Source organism: Microcaecilia unicolor, chromosome 1 (assembly GCF_901765095.1).
Source record: "Microcaecilia unicolor chromosome 1, aMicUni1.1, whole genome shotgun sequence".
Lineage (NCBI taxonomy): Eukaryota > Metazoa > Chordata > Amphibia > Gymnophiona > Siphonopidae > Microcaecilia > Microcaecilia unicolor.
In genome coordinates, this window is record NC_044031.1 from 51,733,113 (window position 1) to 51,754,451 (window position 21,339).

Genomic DNA, 21,339 nt, shown 5'->3' on the forward strand with positions numbered 1-21,339 from the left:
ACTTTTGCGGAGACTTGGTTCTTATTATACAGCACCAGGGGTGCCTAAAAGGAGGTGCCCATTTATAGAATTGCCTCCATGGTACACACTGTTCACCAACCCTTTAGATGCTTGACATGTACAGTAGATGCCCTTTGTAAATTCTCAATGTGGAATATATATTCCAAGCAGGTAGCATATCTCAAATGGGACTAAATTGCTGAGCAAGTGCAAATGAATGTTATTCTCCCACCAAAGGCTGTCAATGTGAGTTTTGCTAATTCAAAATCAAACTAAAAACAGGACACAAGTTGAATGCATTACCTCCAGGGATTTCTGTCAGTTCGCTCAGTGGTGGCACAGTCTCCAGCTTGTTGGCGTATTCTTTTCCTGCCTGACGCTGTGCATGCCGTGCCTCTATCTCCTTCTTTGTTCTTGGAATTCGGCATTTGAAGATACAGCAGAGTGTAATGACTACAGCCAGAGAGAGAGATAGAGGTGGAATCAGTAGCTGGGTACTATAACACTTCTGCAAGATAACAGAGGATGTTTAAAGAGATAAATGATAGGGTTTCGCCATATCTACAGGATGCAGGAAACAAACGGTGATACTCAGAACTATTTTGTTTTGTTTACTGCCTATAGTCAGGAGGAGTGCAAACAGCAAAGCAGGCTTTTTTTCAACCTCAGAATGTATTTTTTTCCTATTTTCTATGGTATTTTTTTCATTATTTTCTACATTAAGAAGTTCTTTTATTAAGGTGCGCTAATGGATTTAGCGCATGCTAATCGTTAGCACACGCTAAATGCTAAGAAGCCCATAGGTATAAAATGGGCTTCTTAGCATTTAGTTCACCTTAGTAAAGGACCTTTATATTTGCAGGGTATTATGGATAACACATAACACATCTCTGGCAATTTTAACACCCATAAGGGTCTTTTTACGAAGGTGTGTTAGTGGAAGCGTATTTTCAAAGCACTTAGATTTACAAAGTTTTATGGGTTACTAAATAACTTTGCTCCCCCCAACCCCTTCAATATTCAGCGCTAATAAACTGGTCAGAAAAGCTGCTGACCAGTTACATAGCGTTTAACCGGCTATCCGCTGATATTCAGTGGGGAAATAACCGATTATCCCCTGCTGAATATCCACGGTTAGTGGCTAGCAGATAGCCGGTTATATTGGCCGATATAACCACTATCCGCCGATTTTCAAACTGGGTTTTGCAGCCATATTTTTGGAATCCAGAAGCTGAACTCCACCAGGCAGCAGGGTTATTCCTAAATAGCAACTGTGATAAGTGTCTATTTAGGAGGTGTTTGAAGTACAAAGAAATAATCAGTGTGACTACGTAAAAGAAATTCATGGAAAATAAGAGACAGAATCAGCAGCTGGGTCAATTGATAAAATAATCCTTTATGGGTCACTCAGGTGCTTTTTACCCAACCTGTCCTGCTTGGGTTACATATATATTCTAAAGTTAGTGACAGAAAGATGTCCAGTTAACTTTACACTAGCTAATTGGCCAGCCACAGTGAAAATGCACACGGAAACACCTCCCCCTCAGCTACCTATTTATTTGCCAAGAATTTCCCCATTTAAAATTTGTTGGTTAATTAAAAAGTTAGCCAGACAAAACTTTTGAATATAGTCCTCGGAGCATACATTGAACTCATGTGTGCATATTCCTGCACTCTAATAGTGGTAGCTGTGTTAGTCTGATGTAATTAGAGGCAGGTGGCATACAATGAACCTTACACTCGAGAGTCAAGTTAACTCCATAATCAAGAAAATGTTCCACTCAATGTGGAAACTCAAACACGTGAAACCATTCTTCCCGAGGGCAACATTCCGCAACCTAATACAATCAATGGTACTAAGCCATGCAGACTACTGCAATGGAATTTATGCAGGATGCAAAGAGCAACTCATAAAGAAACTACAGACCGCTGAACACACAGCAGCCAGGCTTATATTTGGAAAATCGCGATTCGAAAGCGCCAAACCCCTCCGAGAAAAACTGCACTGGTTCCCAATTAAAGAACGTATAACTTTCAAGATCTGCACCCTGGTCCACAAAATTATCTATGGTGAAGCCCCTGGATATATGACTGACCTTATAGACCTGCCAACCAGAAACACAATCGGACCATCACGAACAAACTTAAATCTTCACTACCCTAGCTGCAAAAGACTCAAGTACAAATCAATTTACGGATCCAGCTTCTCCTATATAAGCACGCAACTGTGGAATGCACTACCGAAAGCCATAAAAACAACCTACAACCACCTTAGCTTCTGGACATCACTAAAGACCCTCCTGTTCGAAAAGGCATACACTACTGACCCAACTTAAGTGCTTGAACCCAGCAACACAACGAAACCAAAGCCTTTAATGAACACTGTATAACTCTTCTTCTCTATGATTCACCTAATGTGTCTGTAACACATGAACCTCTTTGATAATAACATCACTTTGTATTTGTTTCATCATCGAAGGCGACTAACGCCTCACGGTACTATGTAAGCCACATTGAGCCTGCAAATAGGTGGGAAAATGTGGGGTACAAATGTAACAAATAAATAAATAAATAACCAACCAATTTATTGAAGCATGAGCTTTTGAGGACCAGAGATGTATGATACAAAGTTGATGACATGGGTACATATAAAGAAGATTCCTGCACTGTTCCCCACAGTGGTAAACAGGAGTTCCTTATATTTAAATCTACTCCTTCTTTGCCTGAACTTCTATATGGTTCTTTAAAAAAAAACCATCTACCTAGGCCAGTGGTTCAAAACCTGGTCCTGGAGGCACCTGAGCCAGTCAGGTTTTTGGGATACCCACAATGAATATTTATGAGAGAGATTTGCATGCACTGCCTCCACTGAATGCAAATCTCTCTCATGAATATTCATTGTGGGTATCCCAAAAACATGACTGGCTGGGGTGCCTCCAGGACCAGGTTTGGGAACCACTGACCTAGGCAATTAGGCGGCAATTCATAAATTGGCCCCTCAGTTTAGGTGCCCCAATGCCATGTGCTTAGTACAAATTGTTTAATGGAATCTTGGCACCAAGATTCCTTTATAGAATACTAGTGCATCAGCAGTGATTTGCCCGTTTTTAAGCGCATCCTCTTACGCCATCTCAATGGCACACCTAAGTGTACCAAGTGATGCAAATAATTTATAGCAGTGTTTCCCAAGTCCGGTCCTGGAGTACCCCTTGCCAGTCAGATTTTCAGGATATCAACACTACCTCCATTGTATACAAATCTCTTTCATGCATATTCATTGTGGATATCCTGAAAACCCATACAGAGGATTGAAGCTGCTGAAGCCATCTTGGATGATCAGTTGTGCTATCCAGGCTAAGCCTTTCTTTGTCCCTGCTTAGCTGTTTTATGTTACTACCCCTGATGCAACCTTATTGGTGAAACATGGATACGTCGGGTCTGTACAAATAAAGGAACTGTTTGGACTTTCAGTGTCTGCTTTCTGGTTTTTTTTCTATCCTCAAAACATGACTGACAAGGGGTACTGCAGGACTGGACTTGGGAAACATCGATTTCTAGTATTCTATAAACTATGGGGGAAGAGGGGAATAGTACTAATGACGTTCAAAAGCTTTCCTTCTTGGAAGACACTAATTTAACTCAATTTCTTCACTTTCAAATGCATGTTGCTGGTCACACACTGGATTTGCTTCTTCGTCAGCATGTTACGTCATTTTCTATCTCTATTCTTCAATCTCTACCTCTTCCCTGAACAGATCATTTTCTCCTTTCCACTTCACTGTTCTTTTCTTATTCTCAGATTGACGATAGTAAGGGTTTTCACCCATTTCCTCCTGAGCTTCCATCACAACCTTTCCGGTTTTATAAGTCATGGAGGGGCATAATCAAATGGGGCACCCAAGTTTTCATGTGGGTACCCTCACAGAATGGCCCAGTGAAGGGGCGGGGAAACCCGTATTATCAAAACAAGATGGGCGTCCATCTTTTGTTTCGATAATACGGTCGGGGACGCCCAAATCTCAACATTTAGGTCAACCTTAGAGATGGTCGACCTAAATGTTGAGATGGTCGACCTTAAAGATGGTTGTACCCGGTTTTCGGCCATAATGGAAACCGAGGATGCCCATCTCAAAAACGACCAAATCCAAGCCCTTTGGTCATGGGAGGAGCCAGAATTCGTAGTGCACTTGTTCATTCTCACATGCCAGGACATCAACCAGGCACCCTAGGGGGCACTGCAGTGGACTTCACAAATTGCTCCCAGGTGCATAGCTCCCTTACCTTGGGTGCTGAGGCCCCCAACCCACTCTCCATAACAGTACACCACTACCCTAGCCCTAAGGGTTGAAGGGGGGCACCTACATGTGGGTACAGTGGGTTTCGGGTGGGTTTTGAAAGGCTCACATTTACCACCACAAGTATAACAGGTGGTGGGGGGGGGATGAGCCTGAGTACGCCTGCCTGAAGTGCACTGCACCCACTAAAACTATTCCAGGGACATGCATACTGTGCTGTCATGCAGCTGGGTATGACATTTGAGGCTGGCATAGAGGCTGGCAAAAAAAAAAGAGTTTTTCTTAGGGTGGGAGGAGGTTAGTGACCATTGGGAGAGAAAGGAGAGGTCATCCCCGATACCCTCTGGTGGTCATCTGGTCAGTTCGGCCACCTTTTCACAGCTTGGTCACAAGAAATAAATGGACCAAGTAAAATCGACCAAGTGCTTGTGAGGGACGCCCTTCTTTTTTCCATTATCGGCCGAGGACGCCCATCTCTTAATCACGCCCCAGTCCCACCTTCGCTATGGTGCTGACACGCCCCGGTGAACTTTGGTCATCCCCACAACGGGAAGCAGTTGAGAACGCCCAAAATCGGTTTTCGATTATGCCGATTTGGGCAACCCTGAGAGAAGGATGCCCATCTCCCGATTTGTGTAGGAAGATGGGTGCCCTTCTCTTTCAAAAATAAGCCTGCAAGTCAATTACTCATCCCCCATTATTTTCTCTTCTCCTAGATAACTTCTTGGATCTTGATCTGGTCAGTGCAGTTCTTTCCTGGAACTCTATTTTTTCTATTTCATCAGCCTTTCCTTCTTTTCATCTAGCATGCAACCCCTGGTATCACAGGGGTCTGTTTCTCCTACAGAGAAGTGAAATCAAGCCCTTGAGATGTAGGAGGAGCCATCATTCTTAGTAGACTGACCACACACACATTCCAGGAGAGCAATGGGGCACCCTAGGGGGCACTGAAGTGGACTTCAAATAAATACTCCCAGGTACATATCTCACCATTGCTCTCTTGTCTGCTGAGCCCCCCAAAACCCACTACCCCCAACTATACACCACTACAATAGCCCTTATAGGTGACAGGGTACCTATATGAGGGTACAGTGAATTTCTGGTAAGTTTTAAAGGGCTCACAGTTTCCACCACAAGTAGGGGGAGGTATAGGCCTGGGTCCACCTGTCTGCAGTGCACTGTGCCCACCACTAGATTACTCCAGGGACCTGCATGCTGTTCTGATGGACCTGAGTATAACATCTGAGGCTGGCATAGATGCTGGTAAGTAATGTTTTTAATCACATTTTTTGGGAAAGGGTGGGAAGGGGTTAGTTACCAGTGGGAGAGTAAGGGGAGGTTATCCCTGATTCCCTCCAGTGGTCAGTTAGGGCGCTTTTTTTTTTTTTTGGCTTACTTTTTAATAAAACAGGACTAGACCAAAACATCCAACTTATAGCCCTGAAAGTTTTTGTTTTGTTTATTATGGCAGAAAAATATCCAAGTGTTAGGAACACCCATATCCTACCCTTAACATGCCCCTTTGTGATTTGAATGTGCTTCTGACGGACTTCTTAGAAAAACATCTAAAAATTGGATTCAAAAATACCAATTTGGATGTTGTTGTTGTGAGAAAAATGTCCAAATGCAGATTTATGCCACTTTTTGGATGTTTTTCTCTTTTGAAAATGAGCCCCATAGTATGCAACATTACAATGTCAGCACTATACACAATAAAACATTTTAATCAACAGCATGGTGTATAAGCAAACACAAAACCTATAGATAGATAAGACAGAGTAACAGGAGTAAGAAAATAAGGGGACTAATTTAAAGAAAGTTGCACATGAGGTTAGAAAGGTGCTTGAATATTATCTTAGCTAGGGTAGGAGTGGATAAACATGTCCTGCTATAGTACGTGTGTCGGCATCATGCACATATTTAAAACAAATACGTGGGAAAACTTATTTTGATGAAATTCTTCTTTTCCTGCACTATCTTTAATTGCAGGAATGAATACCTTCTTTCTTCTCCTATCCCTCTCCAAAAGCATAAAACCATCATCTAACCCAGTGGTATTTATTGATGGTCCTTGAGGGCTAGGTATTCAAGAGATCCCTATTGAAATGCATGAAGATAGATTTGCATGTACGGGAGGTAGTGTTCATGTGAATCAATATAATGCATATTTATTACCCAGTAGTGCTGGCTGTTGCTTCAGTCTTAGCCAGGAGGAAAGAGACAGATATTTTTGTTGAGGCTCTGTGTATATCTTGACCTTCCCAGGTACTGTATATAGATGTTTAGTTAGTGTTATAATTGATCCATATTTCAGTTACTTGTTAATGTTTGCTAATTGCACATTTTGTGTTTATTTTATTTTTTTATTTTTGTTACATTTGTACCCCGCGCTTTCCTACTCATGGCAGGCTCAATGCGGCTTACATGGGGCAATGGAGGGTTAAGTGACTTGCCCAGAGTCATAAGGAGCTGCCTGTGCCTGAAGTGGGAATCGAACTCAGTTCCTCAGTTCCCCAGGACCAAAGTCCACCACCCTAACCACAAGGCCACTAATTGTTCCAGCAACCTAAAAATCAGTGGAGATAATTTGAGAGCAGGAGTCTTGCCCAGAGGCAGTTGTGACCCAGTTGGTGGAGGAGGGTGCCAGTGTGGAGCACAAGTGGCAGATGCAGGTGGACCTGAGCTGTGCTGGGGATAGACCCTCTAAATGGCTGCTGGGTAACCCTAGGTGGGTGGCTAGGCATTTCATGACAGGGCCCTTTTACTAAGCTGTGGTACAAGGGGTCCTGCGCTAGCAGCGGTGGCCGTTTTTACTGCACACCAGGGCCTCTTTTGCCACAATGGGTAAAAATGCCCAAAAAAGAAATGGCCATGCAGTAAGTTCACACTTGCCATGCGACCATTTCGAGGGGAGCATTTAATGCTATCCACTGAGGTAGCGATGAGGGCTCCTGCACAATTACCGCAGGTAACCTCCTGTGGAAATATTTTTTAATATTTCCACTAGCTCTGGAAATGTGCATGCTGGGGGTGGAACTACCGCTGGCACCCGTGTTGGTCCGGCAGTAGTTCCGAGTTCTTATGCAGCAAGTCAATTGCCGCATGGCAAACCTTTAGTAAAAGGGCCCCTTAGTGTTTTTATTGCATTCTAGCAAAAGAATCAATAACAGTAAGCAATAGTAACATGAGGACGTGAATCAATATACAGATGCATACAGAGAGAGGAAAGGATATCAAGGTTGATCGAGATATGACAAAAAGGGGAGAATGTAGAATGAGGACAAAATACACCTACTTGATGTCCCCTTTAATAGACTATCATATTCTTAGGAAGGCACATGGGGACAGGAGTTGCAGCTATGGGAAGCACAGTGGTTGAGTGCCAATAGGCACTTACTAAGTTTGCATGGAAATAAGAATAAATAAATGAATGAAGGAAATGCATCGTAGCAAACACAAAAATTGCTGCTAACCAAAATGGCTCCTAGTATTTTTAGGGATTTTTATTTATTTATTTATTTATTACATTTGTATCCCACACTTTCCCACTAAAAGCAGGCTCAATGCGGCTTACATAGTAATAGGTAACACAGAATTTTGTTATGTAAAGTAGGAAATTAAGTATAGCATAATAATAGGATGGATGGGTAGTAATAGGATGGATAGGTAGGTAGAGACAGGTGATAGAGAGAGGAGGGTAAGGTGGGAGATAGAGTCTGGGTCAATGTCGTTTTCTTTTCAGTATATGTAAGGTAGATGAGTTCATGAGATTAATCTGGGTCTTTTGGGTAGGCTTGTTTGAATAGATGGGTTTTCAGTGCTTTTCTGAATTTTAGATGTTTTCTGTTGATATGATTAACTTGTCAAGCTTTCAAATTATCTGCAACTATTTTTAGCAGTCCAGCATTTTGAAATCATGTTTTTCAATTGAGACTTAATCAAGATCCTGAAATATGTTCCAACCCTTTTAAAATTAAATGCAAATGTTTGTATATGGGAATTCGTAAGTGAGATGTGAGTTGTATATACATAAATGCAAATTAAGAAATGAATGAGTTTGCCTAGATAAAAACAACCTTCTGTTAAAGATGGAGAATTCTGTCACTTTACATAACCTGAACGCTTTTTTTTTAATCTTCACTCAGATAAGTTCCTGTTAACTCATAAAACTGTTTCATTTTGCTACAACAAGTAGCTTTGGCCAATAATCATGTTTTCAACAGTTACCATCATAACCCAAAGAACATGTTGACAATGAATGATGAGCATTGTCTCTTTTTAAAAGACGTCTCCCAATACAATCTTAATTAAAGCCATAAAATTGGCATTAGAACATCAGAACATTGCAGTACAGAGTAAACAATGATTTTTGGAAGTGACACTAATTGTCATGAATTAAAAGGCATACTTATCACTCAAATCCTGGTATGTACTTGACTTCATTCTTCCAGTAAAACTTTTCACGTAAGCTTTAATGTTTTCAAACTTGGTCAAACTTATAGAGCCAGTCCTTTCACTTGGTCAACTAGGTAGGTGCCTAGAGTTGCAGAATTAGGTTGCAATGATGTGGCTCCAGCACAGCAGGGTAGCAGCATATTCATCAACCCTGCCAGGTCTTAGTCCCTCCGACAAGAAGTTCAAATAAGAGGACGAGGACCTCAGCAGTGCTTAAGCATGGGCCTGTGCTGGAAGGCACCATGTTGCACTGTCATTTTGGGAGTAGAGGTAGGTTGGCAGCCTAGGGTCCAACCTTGTGACTAAATGTAGTCATAGGAATTTATGCCAAGTAAAACTTGATATAAATGGCAGCGACTAAGTTAGGCACAGAGCGGGTGTATTCTATAACAGCGCACATAATTTTTAGAAATGCCTATGATCCACCCATTCTACGATCATGGCCACTCCCATCCCCACCTATTTTTGGCACAGCACATTAGAATTTGCACTTTATAGAATATGCTTAGCATGCTGTGCACATAAATTCTACATAAAGCCAATTAAAGTCAATAATTGCTTGTTAATTGGCAATTATCGGTGCTGATTAGCTTATTAAGAAAATTAAGTTGCATGCCCAATACATAATATGACCTGAATTGCACACAATATAGAATCTGGTGGAAACCATATGAGGACAGACTTATAGACCTCAATATGTAACCTTTGAAAGCAAGGTGGGGGAGCAGGTGTATGATAGAGATGTTTAAATATCTCTATGGCATTAATATACAGGAGGTGAGCCTTTTATCAAATGAAGGAAAACTCTAGAATGAGAGTGCATAGGATTAAGTTAGGAGGAGCTACTTTTTCACAGAAAGGGTGGTAGACACGTGGAATAGCTTTCTGGTGGAGATGGTGGAGATAAAGACTGTATCTCAATTTGAGAATGGATCTAAAAATGGCCACCTGCAACGGATGGGAAACCGTCAGCTCCGAGCGTCCGTGGGCTCACTTTGCTGGATCTCTCCTGGGCCAGAATACCGTGGGGAGCCCGATTAGTTGCTGACCGGCAACTCAAGACCGCTCGTTGCTGTCGTGATCTGTATACTTTTTAAATTCTAAAAAGAGCATGTCTCAACAGCTCACCTTTCAAGCCTTGTATTAAGTGATGCCCACATCCCTTTCTGTAAGAGGATAGAGCAACAAGTTTGCAAAATGATGTTACAGTATCTGGAAGAAGAGTGTCATTAATCTTTTCAAATAACAGCTCTGTCGAAAAAAAAAAAACTAGACGCGGTTTTCATGCACGCACATATAAGATTGTATACATGTATAAAAGCGTGTGTAGTGAAACTGTTCTGGGCATGCACATAGCAGCCACGCTTAGCGATTGGTTGTCCTATGCATACACTGGCTTTTCCCCTACCATGCAAATGAGCTCGCTCACTATTTTCAACTCGGCCACTTTTACCAAGGATCTTTAAGTAACTCAGTTTTTGCAGGGACCTTTGTGCATCTGGTCCTGACTTGCTCGCAAAATTTGTGCACATTAAGCAACCCCTCCTTTAAAAAGTTTTTTTTTAAAAAGAGTTCTGGGTTCTGGCTAGCTGAACAAGCCAGACTTCTTTGGTATCTTTATAGACTATCACATCCCTCCTTTAAGGGCTCTTTTACAAAGCAGTGCTAACAAGTGGCCTTAGTGTGCCCTTAAGCATGTCTTTCCCACGCACTAAGGCCATTTTTAGTGCAGCAGTAAAATGGCCAATTTTTGCTGAAATACGGCCTGTGTTAGGTTTAGATGTAACGTGCCTCCTGTTTGTTGCACTTGAACACTGCTGTTTGCACACGCCTTTGGATTTTATGAATAAACTGAGGGGGTCCTTTTTAGTGTGCGCTAATAATTAGCATAATGTAAGCCACATTGAGCCTGCAAATAGGTGGGAAAATGTGGGTTACAAATGCAACAAATAAATAAAATAAATACATACATAAATAAATAAATAAATAAATAAATAAATAAATAAATAAATAAACAGTACACATTAAATGTTAGAGATGCCCATAGGAATCTAATATTTAGTACACACTTATTCTTAGCGCAAGCTAAAAACGCTAGCACGCCTTTGTAAAAGGGCACCTGAATTTTACAAATAAATTGGACTTGCGGCCATGCTGGTTTCATGCCTTGGTGCCTTCTACCCTTTTGTTTGACTATTTTGTGTGGAGGGTTTGTTCTCCTTTTTGTGTTGCATGCGCTGATGCTGCCATTAAAAAAAAGATTAGTGCTTAAGGCTATCTATTTTATGGGTGGTAAAGGCTCACACGCAAATCACATGCTAATCAGTTAGACTTCAGCAATGTAGCAGTGTTAACTGATTACCATGGACAAACTCATTCTCTGCCCCCAGACATGCCTCCTCTGCAATAAAAAACAAAAAATAATTTACCGCATGGTTTGTGCGTGTTAAGCTATAACTTACTGCAGGAACTTGGCAAAAGGACCCCTTAGTCTGTTAATATACTCTGTTGTGCACTTCAGCCTATAAGCACATGTCAGTGAATGCTTTAATACACTTTGGGGCTCATTTTCAAAGCATTCAGAGGGTCTTTCCAAAGGTATGGTAGCGTTTCAGCATGTGCTAATGATATGCGCACACTAACACTTGAGAGCCACGTGAAAAACACAACCAAGAAGATGTTCCACTCAATGTGGAAATTAAAAAGAGTAAGACCTTTCTTCCCAAGGACTGTTTTCCGTACCCTGGTACAATCATTGGTGCTCAGTCATCTAGACTATTGTAACGCACTCTACTCCTGCTGTAAAGAGCAAATAATCAAGAAACTTCAGACAGCCCAGAACACTGCAGCTAGACTCATATTCGGTAAAACAAAATATGAAAGTGCTAAACCCCTACGAGAAAAACTACACTGGCTCCCACTTAAAGAACGCATCACGTTCAAAATATGCTCCCTAGTTCACAAAATCATTCACGGAGATGCACCAGCCTACATGTCAGACCTGATAGACTTACCACCCAGGAATTCCAAAAGATCATCCCGCACATTCCTTAATCTGCATTTCCCTAACTGCAAAGGTCTAAAATACAAACTAATGCACCCGTCAAACTTTACCTACTTGAGCACACAGTTATGGAACGCATTGCTGCTCAAATTTAAAACGACTCACGAATTAACGAACTTCCGCAAACTACTGAAGACCCATCTGTTTAGCAAGGCATACCAAAAAGAGCAACCAATGTGAACATACACAACTCCTCCACATATATTCAGACTTGTCTTACAATATCTGCTTGTTATTCTACTATTATGTTTCATCATTATCATGCTGCCCAAGATCCTTCTGTAACACTAAATGTCTATTTTCTAATATATTTCCACCATTCATGATGTATTGTAAGCCACATTGAGCCTGCAAAGAGGTGGGAAAATGTGGGATACAAATGCAATAAATAAATAAATAAAATAAATGCTACAGACATCCATAGGAATATATGGGCATCTCTAGCGTTTAGCACATGCTTATTTTTAGAGTGCAAAGAACCCCTTAGACTTACAAAGTTCCATAGGTATCTATTCTCCCTATTTACTAAGCCACGCTAGCGGCTGCTACGTAGCAATGCCGACACAGCACATTCAAAATGAATGGGTTATGTCATCATTAGCACACAGCAGTTACTAATGTGGCTTAGTAAATAAGGGGGGGGGGGGGGGGCTGGAGTGTACGTTTATAAGTCAAAATGCTTTGAAAATATGCCTCTTTGGTATCTCTCTGATACTTCACAAGCATTTTTTTTCATGCGTTTATCAAGCTGTGGATAACTACATGACGCCTTCAATTATAGGAAATATTATGAAGGTCTGCGATAATGTGCATTACCCATTCCCCTAAGATTATAATGTCTATTAAAAAGAATCAAACAATGCATACATTTCCTATTACTTGATGAAAAAGGCTTTGTTCAATGAAGCCTGGCAGGAATATAATTGAAGACGAAATTTTGAGAGTCTGACTCAAATTAGTGAATACAACTGCTAACACAGAAAAACCGAGTCTTAAGCAATAATAAAACACATGTATATTATACAATTCTAGGTCAAATAAAGTCAATAAATGCAATAAAAATGTGCATAAGTAATTCGTCCTGCCTGTATATCTGTTTTGAAGCCATTGGTACTTACAAGTAAAGAATGTAACATCTAAAATCATTTGTACTTGAGTATGGATTCGCTACTCAGTCTTCAAGACACATCAAAGCAGTCTGGTTCTCAAAATATCTACAATGAATACACATGAGGTAAAAATTTGCATGCACTGACTCCATTGTATGCAAATCTATCTCATGTATGTTCATTGTGGGTATCCTGAAAACTCTTATTGGACTGAATTGAGAACCCCTTATTTAGAGCGATTTTATTCTGTTGTCTAAAGAATTTGCTTCAACTTAGAAAAACCCATTGTTTTCTAGCCTGGATTTTTTAAACAAAAGCTTCAAGTTTCAAATAAATTCATCTACTTATAAACTAATCACAAACTTTATGCTGTATCACGGATAAAATGTAAATGTTTGAACTTCTGCTGTTGAAATGTCATGGCCGCCTTAGATGTTCCATGAACTTAAGTAATATTCTGGGGTGAGAGTCAAAATCTGACCATTTATAACTTTATGACAAGAGCACCTGTGCTCAAGAGCGGGAGGGGGAGAAGGGTTATACAAAGGAGGGGGGGTGAGCTAGTGGGATAGGGGCAGGGGGGAGGATGGGAGGGGGGGAGAGAGGGCAATTTGGAAAGGGGTATGCATCTTGTTACTAGCATTCGTTGATTTGTATCATCATAGTTAACCTTTTCTTTTATGAATAAAGACGATTTAAACATAAAATCTGTTGATTCTAATAAGGTTTTGAAGATGACTGTAGCCTGGAGATCAGAAGTGGATTCCAAGTATGGTCCTAATTGCATTATATATCCTTATTTTATTTGTCTAACAGATATCAGGCTGATACTCAAAAATAAAGTTATATGGTCAGCAGACACTAGTGACCATATATTACCCTATCTGTGGATTTTCAGCCTTTATAAAGTTGGCTATCGGGTCAAAAATCTGTCTGAATGGCCCAGTGTTATCTGTATATTAATTTGGGGATGGAGAGAGGGCTGGCTTGCTAGTTATCCAGGTGACGGTAATATACAGTCAATATGTGGATTTAGGGGCCCTTTACTAAGCTGCACTAAAAAGTGGCCTGTGGTATCCCCAGCATGGGGCACTTCCACGCCCTGAGACCACTTTTAGTGTGGAAGTAAAAATAGCCAATTTTCCATAATTCCCTATTAATGGCCATGCATGTAGGAAGCATGCGCCAATCCCAAAACTACCATGAGACACCTGAGCGCACCCCGCGGTAGTGATTTTTAACGTGTGGTAAACACGCATTAGTGCTTACTGCAGCTTAGTAAAATGGCCCCTTAGTTTAGGCCAGCTAAATAGCAAAAGAAAACAAAGAAGCCTTTTTACTAAGGTGCAGTAAAATAACTGTTGATGATGTGCCCTGTGTGGCAAACATGACGTGCAGTGTCAATAGAGTGGTTGCATCTGTGCTGGCGGCTGCTGCTGCTGCTGCAAAAAGAATTCCTGGACTTTACCCTACATCAGTGGAATAGCAGTGGGTGAGCCTGGGTGGGCACAGCACACCCATTCTTGTCTCAACCCCACACTGTCTGGTCTCCCAATACACTTCTGTGGCAGCCATCTCACTCCCTCTCTTCAGCCTGCAGCCCAGCAACTCCACCACCCTTCCTGATCTCCCTCAGCTTATTTGTGCGAATGGCAGCAGTGAGGCACATCCATTGCTTGCTCCAGCCACACATGCATCCCTCTGCCGCATCTCACCCTCGCTGAAATATTTGCTTATTTCCTCTCTGGTGGAATGTGGGAGATGAAAGCCTGCCAGGCAGGGGCGTAGTCAGATGGCCAATTTTGGGTGAGCCTGAGCCCAAGGTGGGTGGGCATGGAATTCACCCCCCCCCCCCGGTCCCCTTCTAGTTTGCTCCTCTCTCCACCCCTCCCTACCCAAATATTAAATACTTCATCCACGAACCCTTCCAGCTGAAGATTTCCTCCTCCTCGTCTAGCAGCCAGCACTCTTCCAAATGGCGGCTGGTAGCACTTGCCTCAAAGCGAGGCTGCTGCCAGCAGGCTGTGCATGCTCAGTGTTTTTGCATGTACAGAAGGACTGGTCTCAGCGTCAGCTTAAGGCAAGTGCTGCTGGCTGACATTTGGAAGAGCGCTGGCTGCCCAAGGAAAGAAAATCTTCAGCTAGCAAGGTTTAGGTATTCCCACCAGCCACAGCAAGAGTGTCACAATTTTGGGTGGGCCTGAGTCCAAAGTGGATGGGCCACAGCCCACCCAGGCCCACCTGTGGCTACGCCACTGTTGCCAGGCTGGCGCAGGCAGTGGATGTGTGTCGCTGCTGCAACCCGCAAAGATGCTGAGGTAGACTGGGGGGGGGGGGGGGTTGGGTAGAATTTCTGTGGTGAGGGCAGGGACCAAATGCCAGATCCAGGGAGACGGAGGAGAGGGAGAGAAATACAGGGCAAGGGGGAGGAGGTTTGGAAGGCCTACCCATTTTAACTATGGGCCCACCTAAAATGACAGGTCTGGCTAGGCCACTGTCCCACCTGTACAATAAAAAAAAAAAAAAAAAAAAGAAACACTCCCAATACCCACCCCAACGTGTAAGATAGAATTCCTAACCCCCAACATCTCCCTTGAAAGCTCAACATAACCCCATCCCCTGATAGACCACCTTGACCCCCCTCAATACATAATCCCTACCCTGACACCCTCAATATATATCCCTACCCCATGACCTCTCTAGCTCATACTGGACATTCCCTGGTATCTAGTAGGGAGCAAAAATGAATCCCAAATACTCTTGCCCCATTAGCAGTATGGGATCAAAATGCTGCCTATGACCTTTAACAATATTCCAATCCATGCTCCTTTGTTGGCAGCTTGACCCCTAGTGATAATACCATGAGTCAGCTGCTAAGAATGAAAATTACCAAAGCCACTGATAGGGCAGGAGCATCAGGAGATCATTCTTGCCCCCACACACTAAACACCAGGGAACCCCAGTAACAGCTTGGGGGGGGGGGGGGGGGGAGAGGAATCCAGAGGTGTATGTTGGCGGTATGTATTGAGGATGACAGGGACTATGTCTACAAATGGATTCCTTTTGCACATACCATAATGGAAATAGACCTCTCACCGAAGCCATCTCTCAGTTTTATTCCTAATGCTTACTGTAGTATGTGCAGTGTACCAAAGAAAGCTTCCTTCTGGAGTTACTAACACGTAACATCTATATGCAAACCTGTGGCTAATATCACAGCTCTGAAAATGGAAATTGTGTACATTGTGCTGAATTTATTTTATTCAGTTGAGAGGCATACTAGAAAGTCATTCAGTATTGATTTACACAAATCTAGCAAGATATGCCTGAACCATGAGTGACATTTCATTAAATTAGGGTTGGATTATTCTTATTCTCAAGAGCTGGTAAATACTTTTCTGCATGAAGATTTCCTAAATCCTAAATTTGAATGTTTTGAGACTGCTGTGTACAAGAATAGGCATTAATTAAAATAAACATCAGTTTTTATTATTATGCAGCATCAACTGAAAGTTCAGAGAACAGGCTACTCATTAATTTAATTTCTCCCAAGCGTCATACCTGCTTTATAATAAATCTCAGATAAGACTGTCAAAATTAGATTGTATAACTAAATACAGTGTTTTGATTGTATAATTATATATTAAAGAAGAAGAACCAGGAGAATATCAGTTTATCTGATTTATAGACTCACTGCACATGAGTGGGGTATCCAAGCAAAAATACAAGGCTCATTAAAAAACATCATATCAAAAGAAAATGAAAATCATTTTCTAAGCTTTCCAATCATAGTCCCTGTGAGCTTAAGGGGCTCATTTTCAAAGCACTTACTACTACTACTACTTATCATTTCTATAGCGCTACAAGGTATACGCAGCGTTGTACATCATACATGAAAAGACAGTCCCTGCTGAAAGCAGGGGCGTAGCCACGGGTGGGCCTGGACGGGCCCAGGCCCACCCATTTTCCCTCCAGGCCCACCCATCCGCATCTTTCGCGCGCTGTCTCTATCCCTTTTGTCCCACGGAGGCAGCGCTTCCTTCCTGCCCTGTCTTCTCCCCAAGCTCCGCTGAATCGGTCCCTCCCTGCAAGTGGAATCCTCCTTCGCCGGTCGCGCTGCGCTGCCATGCACACGCAGCTACGCTCCTCCCCCCTGCCGCATCTATCTGGCCCTCTGTGATGCACTTCCTGTTTAGGGCCGGATGAACGCGGCGGGGGAGGAGCGAAGCTGCGTGTGCATAGCTACGGTCACCGCCTTGTCACACTGTTTCGTTGCCTTCAGATCCTCAGATACTATCACCCCAAGATCCGTCTCCCCGTCTGTACATATCAGATTCTCACCGCCTAGCACATACGTCTCCCAATGGATTTCTACTCCCTAACTGCACACTACAACATGTAGGTAGTGTGTGATGCCCAGGGGGAGATAGTGGATGTGTGCGCTCTGTATGCAGGGTCCTTCCACGACACTTACTTCAGAACTTAGTAATCTATCAATGCGCTGACCTAGGGGAAATCACCTTCCAAAGGTGACCAGACCTTGCTACACATACATGTCTGTTATCTTTGTTCCCCCTGTCTAGGGACAGAGGCTACTCCCAGGTATGAACCTGGTTCATACACCCCAAAAATGAGGTAGAGGAGTGCTACAATAGAGCCCATACGAGCACCCGTGCCATTATAAAAAGGACTTTTGGCTATCTAAAGACTCACATTCAATGCTTTGACTGTTCAGGGGGAGCTCCTTCATACCCCCAGAAGGTAGCCAAGATCTTAATGGAATGCTGTATTCTGTACAACCTAGCCCAGGAACAAAGACACCCCTGCCAGAGCCTACACATCAAGAGCCACCCCAGCAGCAGGCCGAACCGGACTAAGATGATGAGGACTCCCCTTCCCAGAGCAGACCAGATACTACACCAGCTGGAGGTGCAAGCATGACAAAGGCTCATACAGACACATTGCTACCTTTCTTTGCCAAACAATGACAAACTCACCAATACCTCCTCCCCCACACCCTCCATCTCTCTTCCTCCAACCCCTTGACATACCAACCCTCAAGAAACATACCCAACCTACTCCACCGCCCCCCTCTACCACTGCCACATCACAGTGATGTGCCTCACAGCACACTCTGTGCCCCTCATGCCCTCAGACACTTCTCCCCCCCCCCCCCCCCCCCCCCCCCCCCCCCAGGGCTGGAGTTAGATGTTCAAGGGCCCAGGGCAGAAACCGTGGAGGTGGCCCAAAAGCTGGCCTTCAGTCTATGCCTCCTTTAGCTTACAGGCAGGTTTGGGACCCCCCTATGGAATGGGGGTCCAGGGCAATTGCCCTGTTTGCTACTCCCTAATGCCAATCCTGCCTCACCCTCCCCATCCCCGCTTGCAGTCAACCCTTCTACCTCCCCTCTAGCCCCACTGGAAGATCCAGCTGTCTCTAGTGATGAACCAGTGTCTGACCCCTGCACTACTGAGTCATCACTGGCATCAGAGATATTGAGGCAGCCAGCTGCTTCTGTTGCTGCAGCAATATTTGGCCAAGTGATAGTGCTTGCCCCTCTTTCTCTAGCAGTCACCACATCCAGGATTGTACTGTGGCTTAGCCTTGTGCCTCCAGTATTGTTCTGTGACACACTTGGCCTTCCATTGTCCTGAAGTGGCTACATTTGGCTGCTGGTTCCCTGCTTCCTGGTGCAGTGACAGCTGATTTACCACCGCTATGCTGGAGACTGAAGGCCAATGAGTGAGGTTTTTCTCGTGGGCCCCAGCGGTATCTAAAAGCAAAAACTGATATATTCTAATCAATAAATGCAAATTTTTTTCTACATTCATTGTCTGGTTATTATTTTTCTAAAGGCGTTGGTCCCAGTCTCTGGTTTCTGCTTTCCTTTGTCTTCTCTTAACTATCTTGCCAGAGTCTCCTTGCCGATTTGGCATTTCTTTTCTCTCCATGTCCAACATCCCATCTTCTCTCTACATCCCCATCTATCCTGCCCAGCATGACCCCTCTGTCCAATTAGTTGGACTGCAGTATTTTGAATAGGTTGTAATATTTTTCAACAATTGCTTACAGAAGCCTAGATATACAACATTGCAGTAATCCAATTTTGAAAGCAATAATGCCTGTACTAACAATTTGAATTGATCTAGTGTGAAGAATTTTCATATTTAACACAGCTTTCTCATCAGGCAGAACATTTTCTGATCAAACAACTAATCTGAAATTCCAATGATAGAGTCTGGTCAAGAAATATTCCCAGAATCTTGATTACTGGTGAAAGTTCATATTTAAAATGATCAGTCAGGAAAGATGTCAAGTTTAGATCTGGTTTGTTGTTAACCACTATTTAATTTTAATTTATGTCTTATCATCAATTTTTATATAAGAGGAATATATCTCTGAATAATACATGTCTAGGAATGTATAGGAATTAAGATCTTAAAAGCAAAAAAGCCAGCAAAAGAATCAGTTGGACCGCTAGATGACCGAGGGGTAAAAGGGGCACTCAGGGAAGACAAAGCCATAGTGTAGAGATTAAATGAATTCTTTGCTTCGGTCTTCACCAATAAAGATTTGGGAGAGATACCGGTGCCAGAAAAGATAAGTCAAAGCTGACAAGTCAGAGAAACTGAACGAAATCTCTATAAACTTGGAAGATGCAATGGTGCAATTTGACAAATTGAAGAGTAACAAATCACCTGGACCAGATGGTATTCATCCCAGAGTACTGATAGAATTTAAAAATGAACTTGCAGAACTATTACATATTACTAACAACTATTGTTAGTAATATGTAATTTATCTTGAAAATCAATCATGGTACCGCAAGATTGGAGGGTGGCTAATGTAATGCCGATATTTAAAAAAGGTTACAGAGGTGATCCAGGAAATTATAGACTGGTAAGCCTGCCATCAGTGGCAGGCAAAATGGTAGAGAATATTATAAAGAACAAAATTACAGGGTATATTCAAAAGCATGGTTTAATGAGACAAAGAGGGGCATAATCGAACGTCGCCAGCGAAATAGTTCGCTGGCGATCTATTTTGGCGGTGGCGCAACAGCTGGCCGGAACCGTATTATCGAAAAAGATTGGCGGCCATCTTTTTTTCCGATAATATGGTTTAGCCCGGCCAAATGCCTTGGATTTCGCCGGGTTTGAGATTGCCGGTTTTGTTTTTCAGTAATAATGGAAAAAAATGCCGGCCATCTCAAACCCGGCAAAATCCAAGGCATTTGGTCATGGGAAGAGCCAGCATTTGTAGTGCACTGGTCCCCCTGACATGCCAGGACACCAACCGGGCACCCTAGGGGGCACTTCTAACAATTTAAAAAATATACACAAATACCTCCCAGGTGCATAGCTCCCTTCCCTTGGGTGCTGAGCCCCCCAAATGCCCCCCAAACCCACTCCCCACAACTCTACACCATTACCATAGCCCTTATGGGTGAAGGGGGGCACCTCCATGTGGGTAGAGTGGGTTTGGGGGGTTTGGAGGGCTCAACACTTAGCACCACAAGTGTAACAGGTGGGGGGGGAGGGGGATGGACCTGGGTCTGCCTGCCTGAAGTGCACTGCACCCATTAAAAACTGCTATAGGGACTTGCATACTGCTGTCAGGGAGCTGGGTATGACATTTGAGGCTAGCATACAGGCTGGGAAAAAAGATTTTTATTTTTAGTGTGGGAGGGGGTTGGTGACCACTGGGGGAGTATGGGGAGGTCATCCCCCATTCCCTCCGGTGGTCATCTGGTCAGTTGGGGCACCTTTTTGAGTGGTCGTGAAAATAAAAGGACCAAGTAAACCCAGCGAAATACTGCTTAATGCCGCTTTTTTTTCCCCATTATCTGTGAAAGCCTACCATCTGGTAGCCACGCCCATGCCCGCCCATGTCCCGCCTGTGCTACGCCGCCAACACACCCCCTTGAACTTTCGCCGGCGAGGCGACGGGAAATCGGCGATGCTGTCAAAAAAGCCGCTTTCGATTATACCGATTTCGCCGCTTTTGAGAGATCGCCGGCCATCTCCCGATTTATGTCGGGAAATGGCCGGCGATCACTCTCGATAATAAGCCTGATAGCCAACATGGATGTAGTGAAGGGAAACCTTGCCTCACCAATCTACTACATTTCTTTGAAGGGGTGAACAAACATGTGGATAAAGGTGAGCCAGTCGATATTGTGTATCTGGATTTTCAAAAGGCATTTGACAAAGTACCTCATGAAAGACTCCAGAGGAAATTGGAGTCATGGGATAGGAGGTATTGTCCTATTGTGGATTAAAAACTGGTTAAAAGATAGAAAACAGTGAGTAGGGTTAAATGGTCAGTATTCTCAATGGAGAAGGGTAGATAGTGGGATTCCCCAGGGGTCAGTGCTGGGACCGTTGCTTTTTAACATATTTATAAATGATCTAGA

At 43.0% G+C, this 21,339-nt stretch overlaps 1 protein-coding gene across 1 annotated transcript in view; it reads right to left on the reverse strand.

Annotated features, from left to right (window-relative positions):
• The window catches only part of TMIE (transmembrane inner ear), a 163,052-nt gene that overhangs the window by 19,754 nt on the left and 121,959 nt on the right, over nt 1-21,339 (reverse strand). Inside the window, exon 3 of the mRNA XM_030189896.1 lies at nt 304-453. Within this exon, the coding sequence (XP_030045756.1) occupies nt 304-453 (150 nt within the window). The remainder of the gene's footprint in view (nt 1-303; nt 454-21,339) is intronic.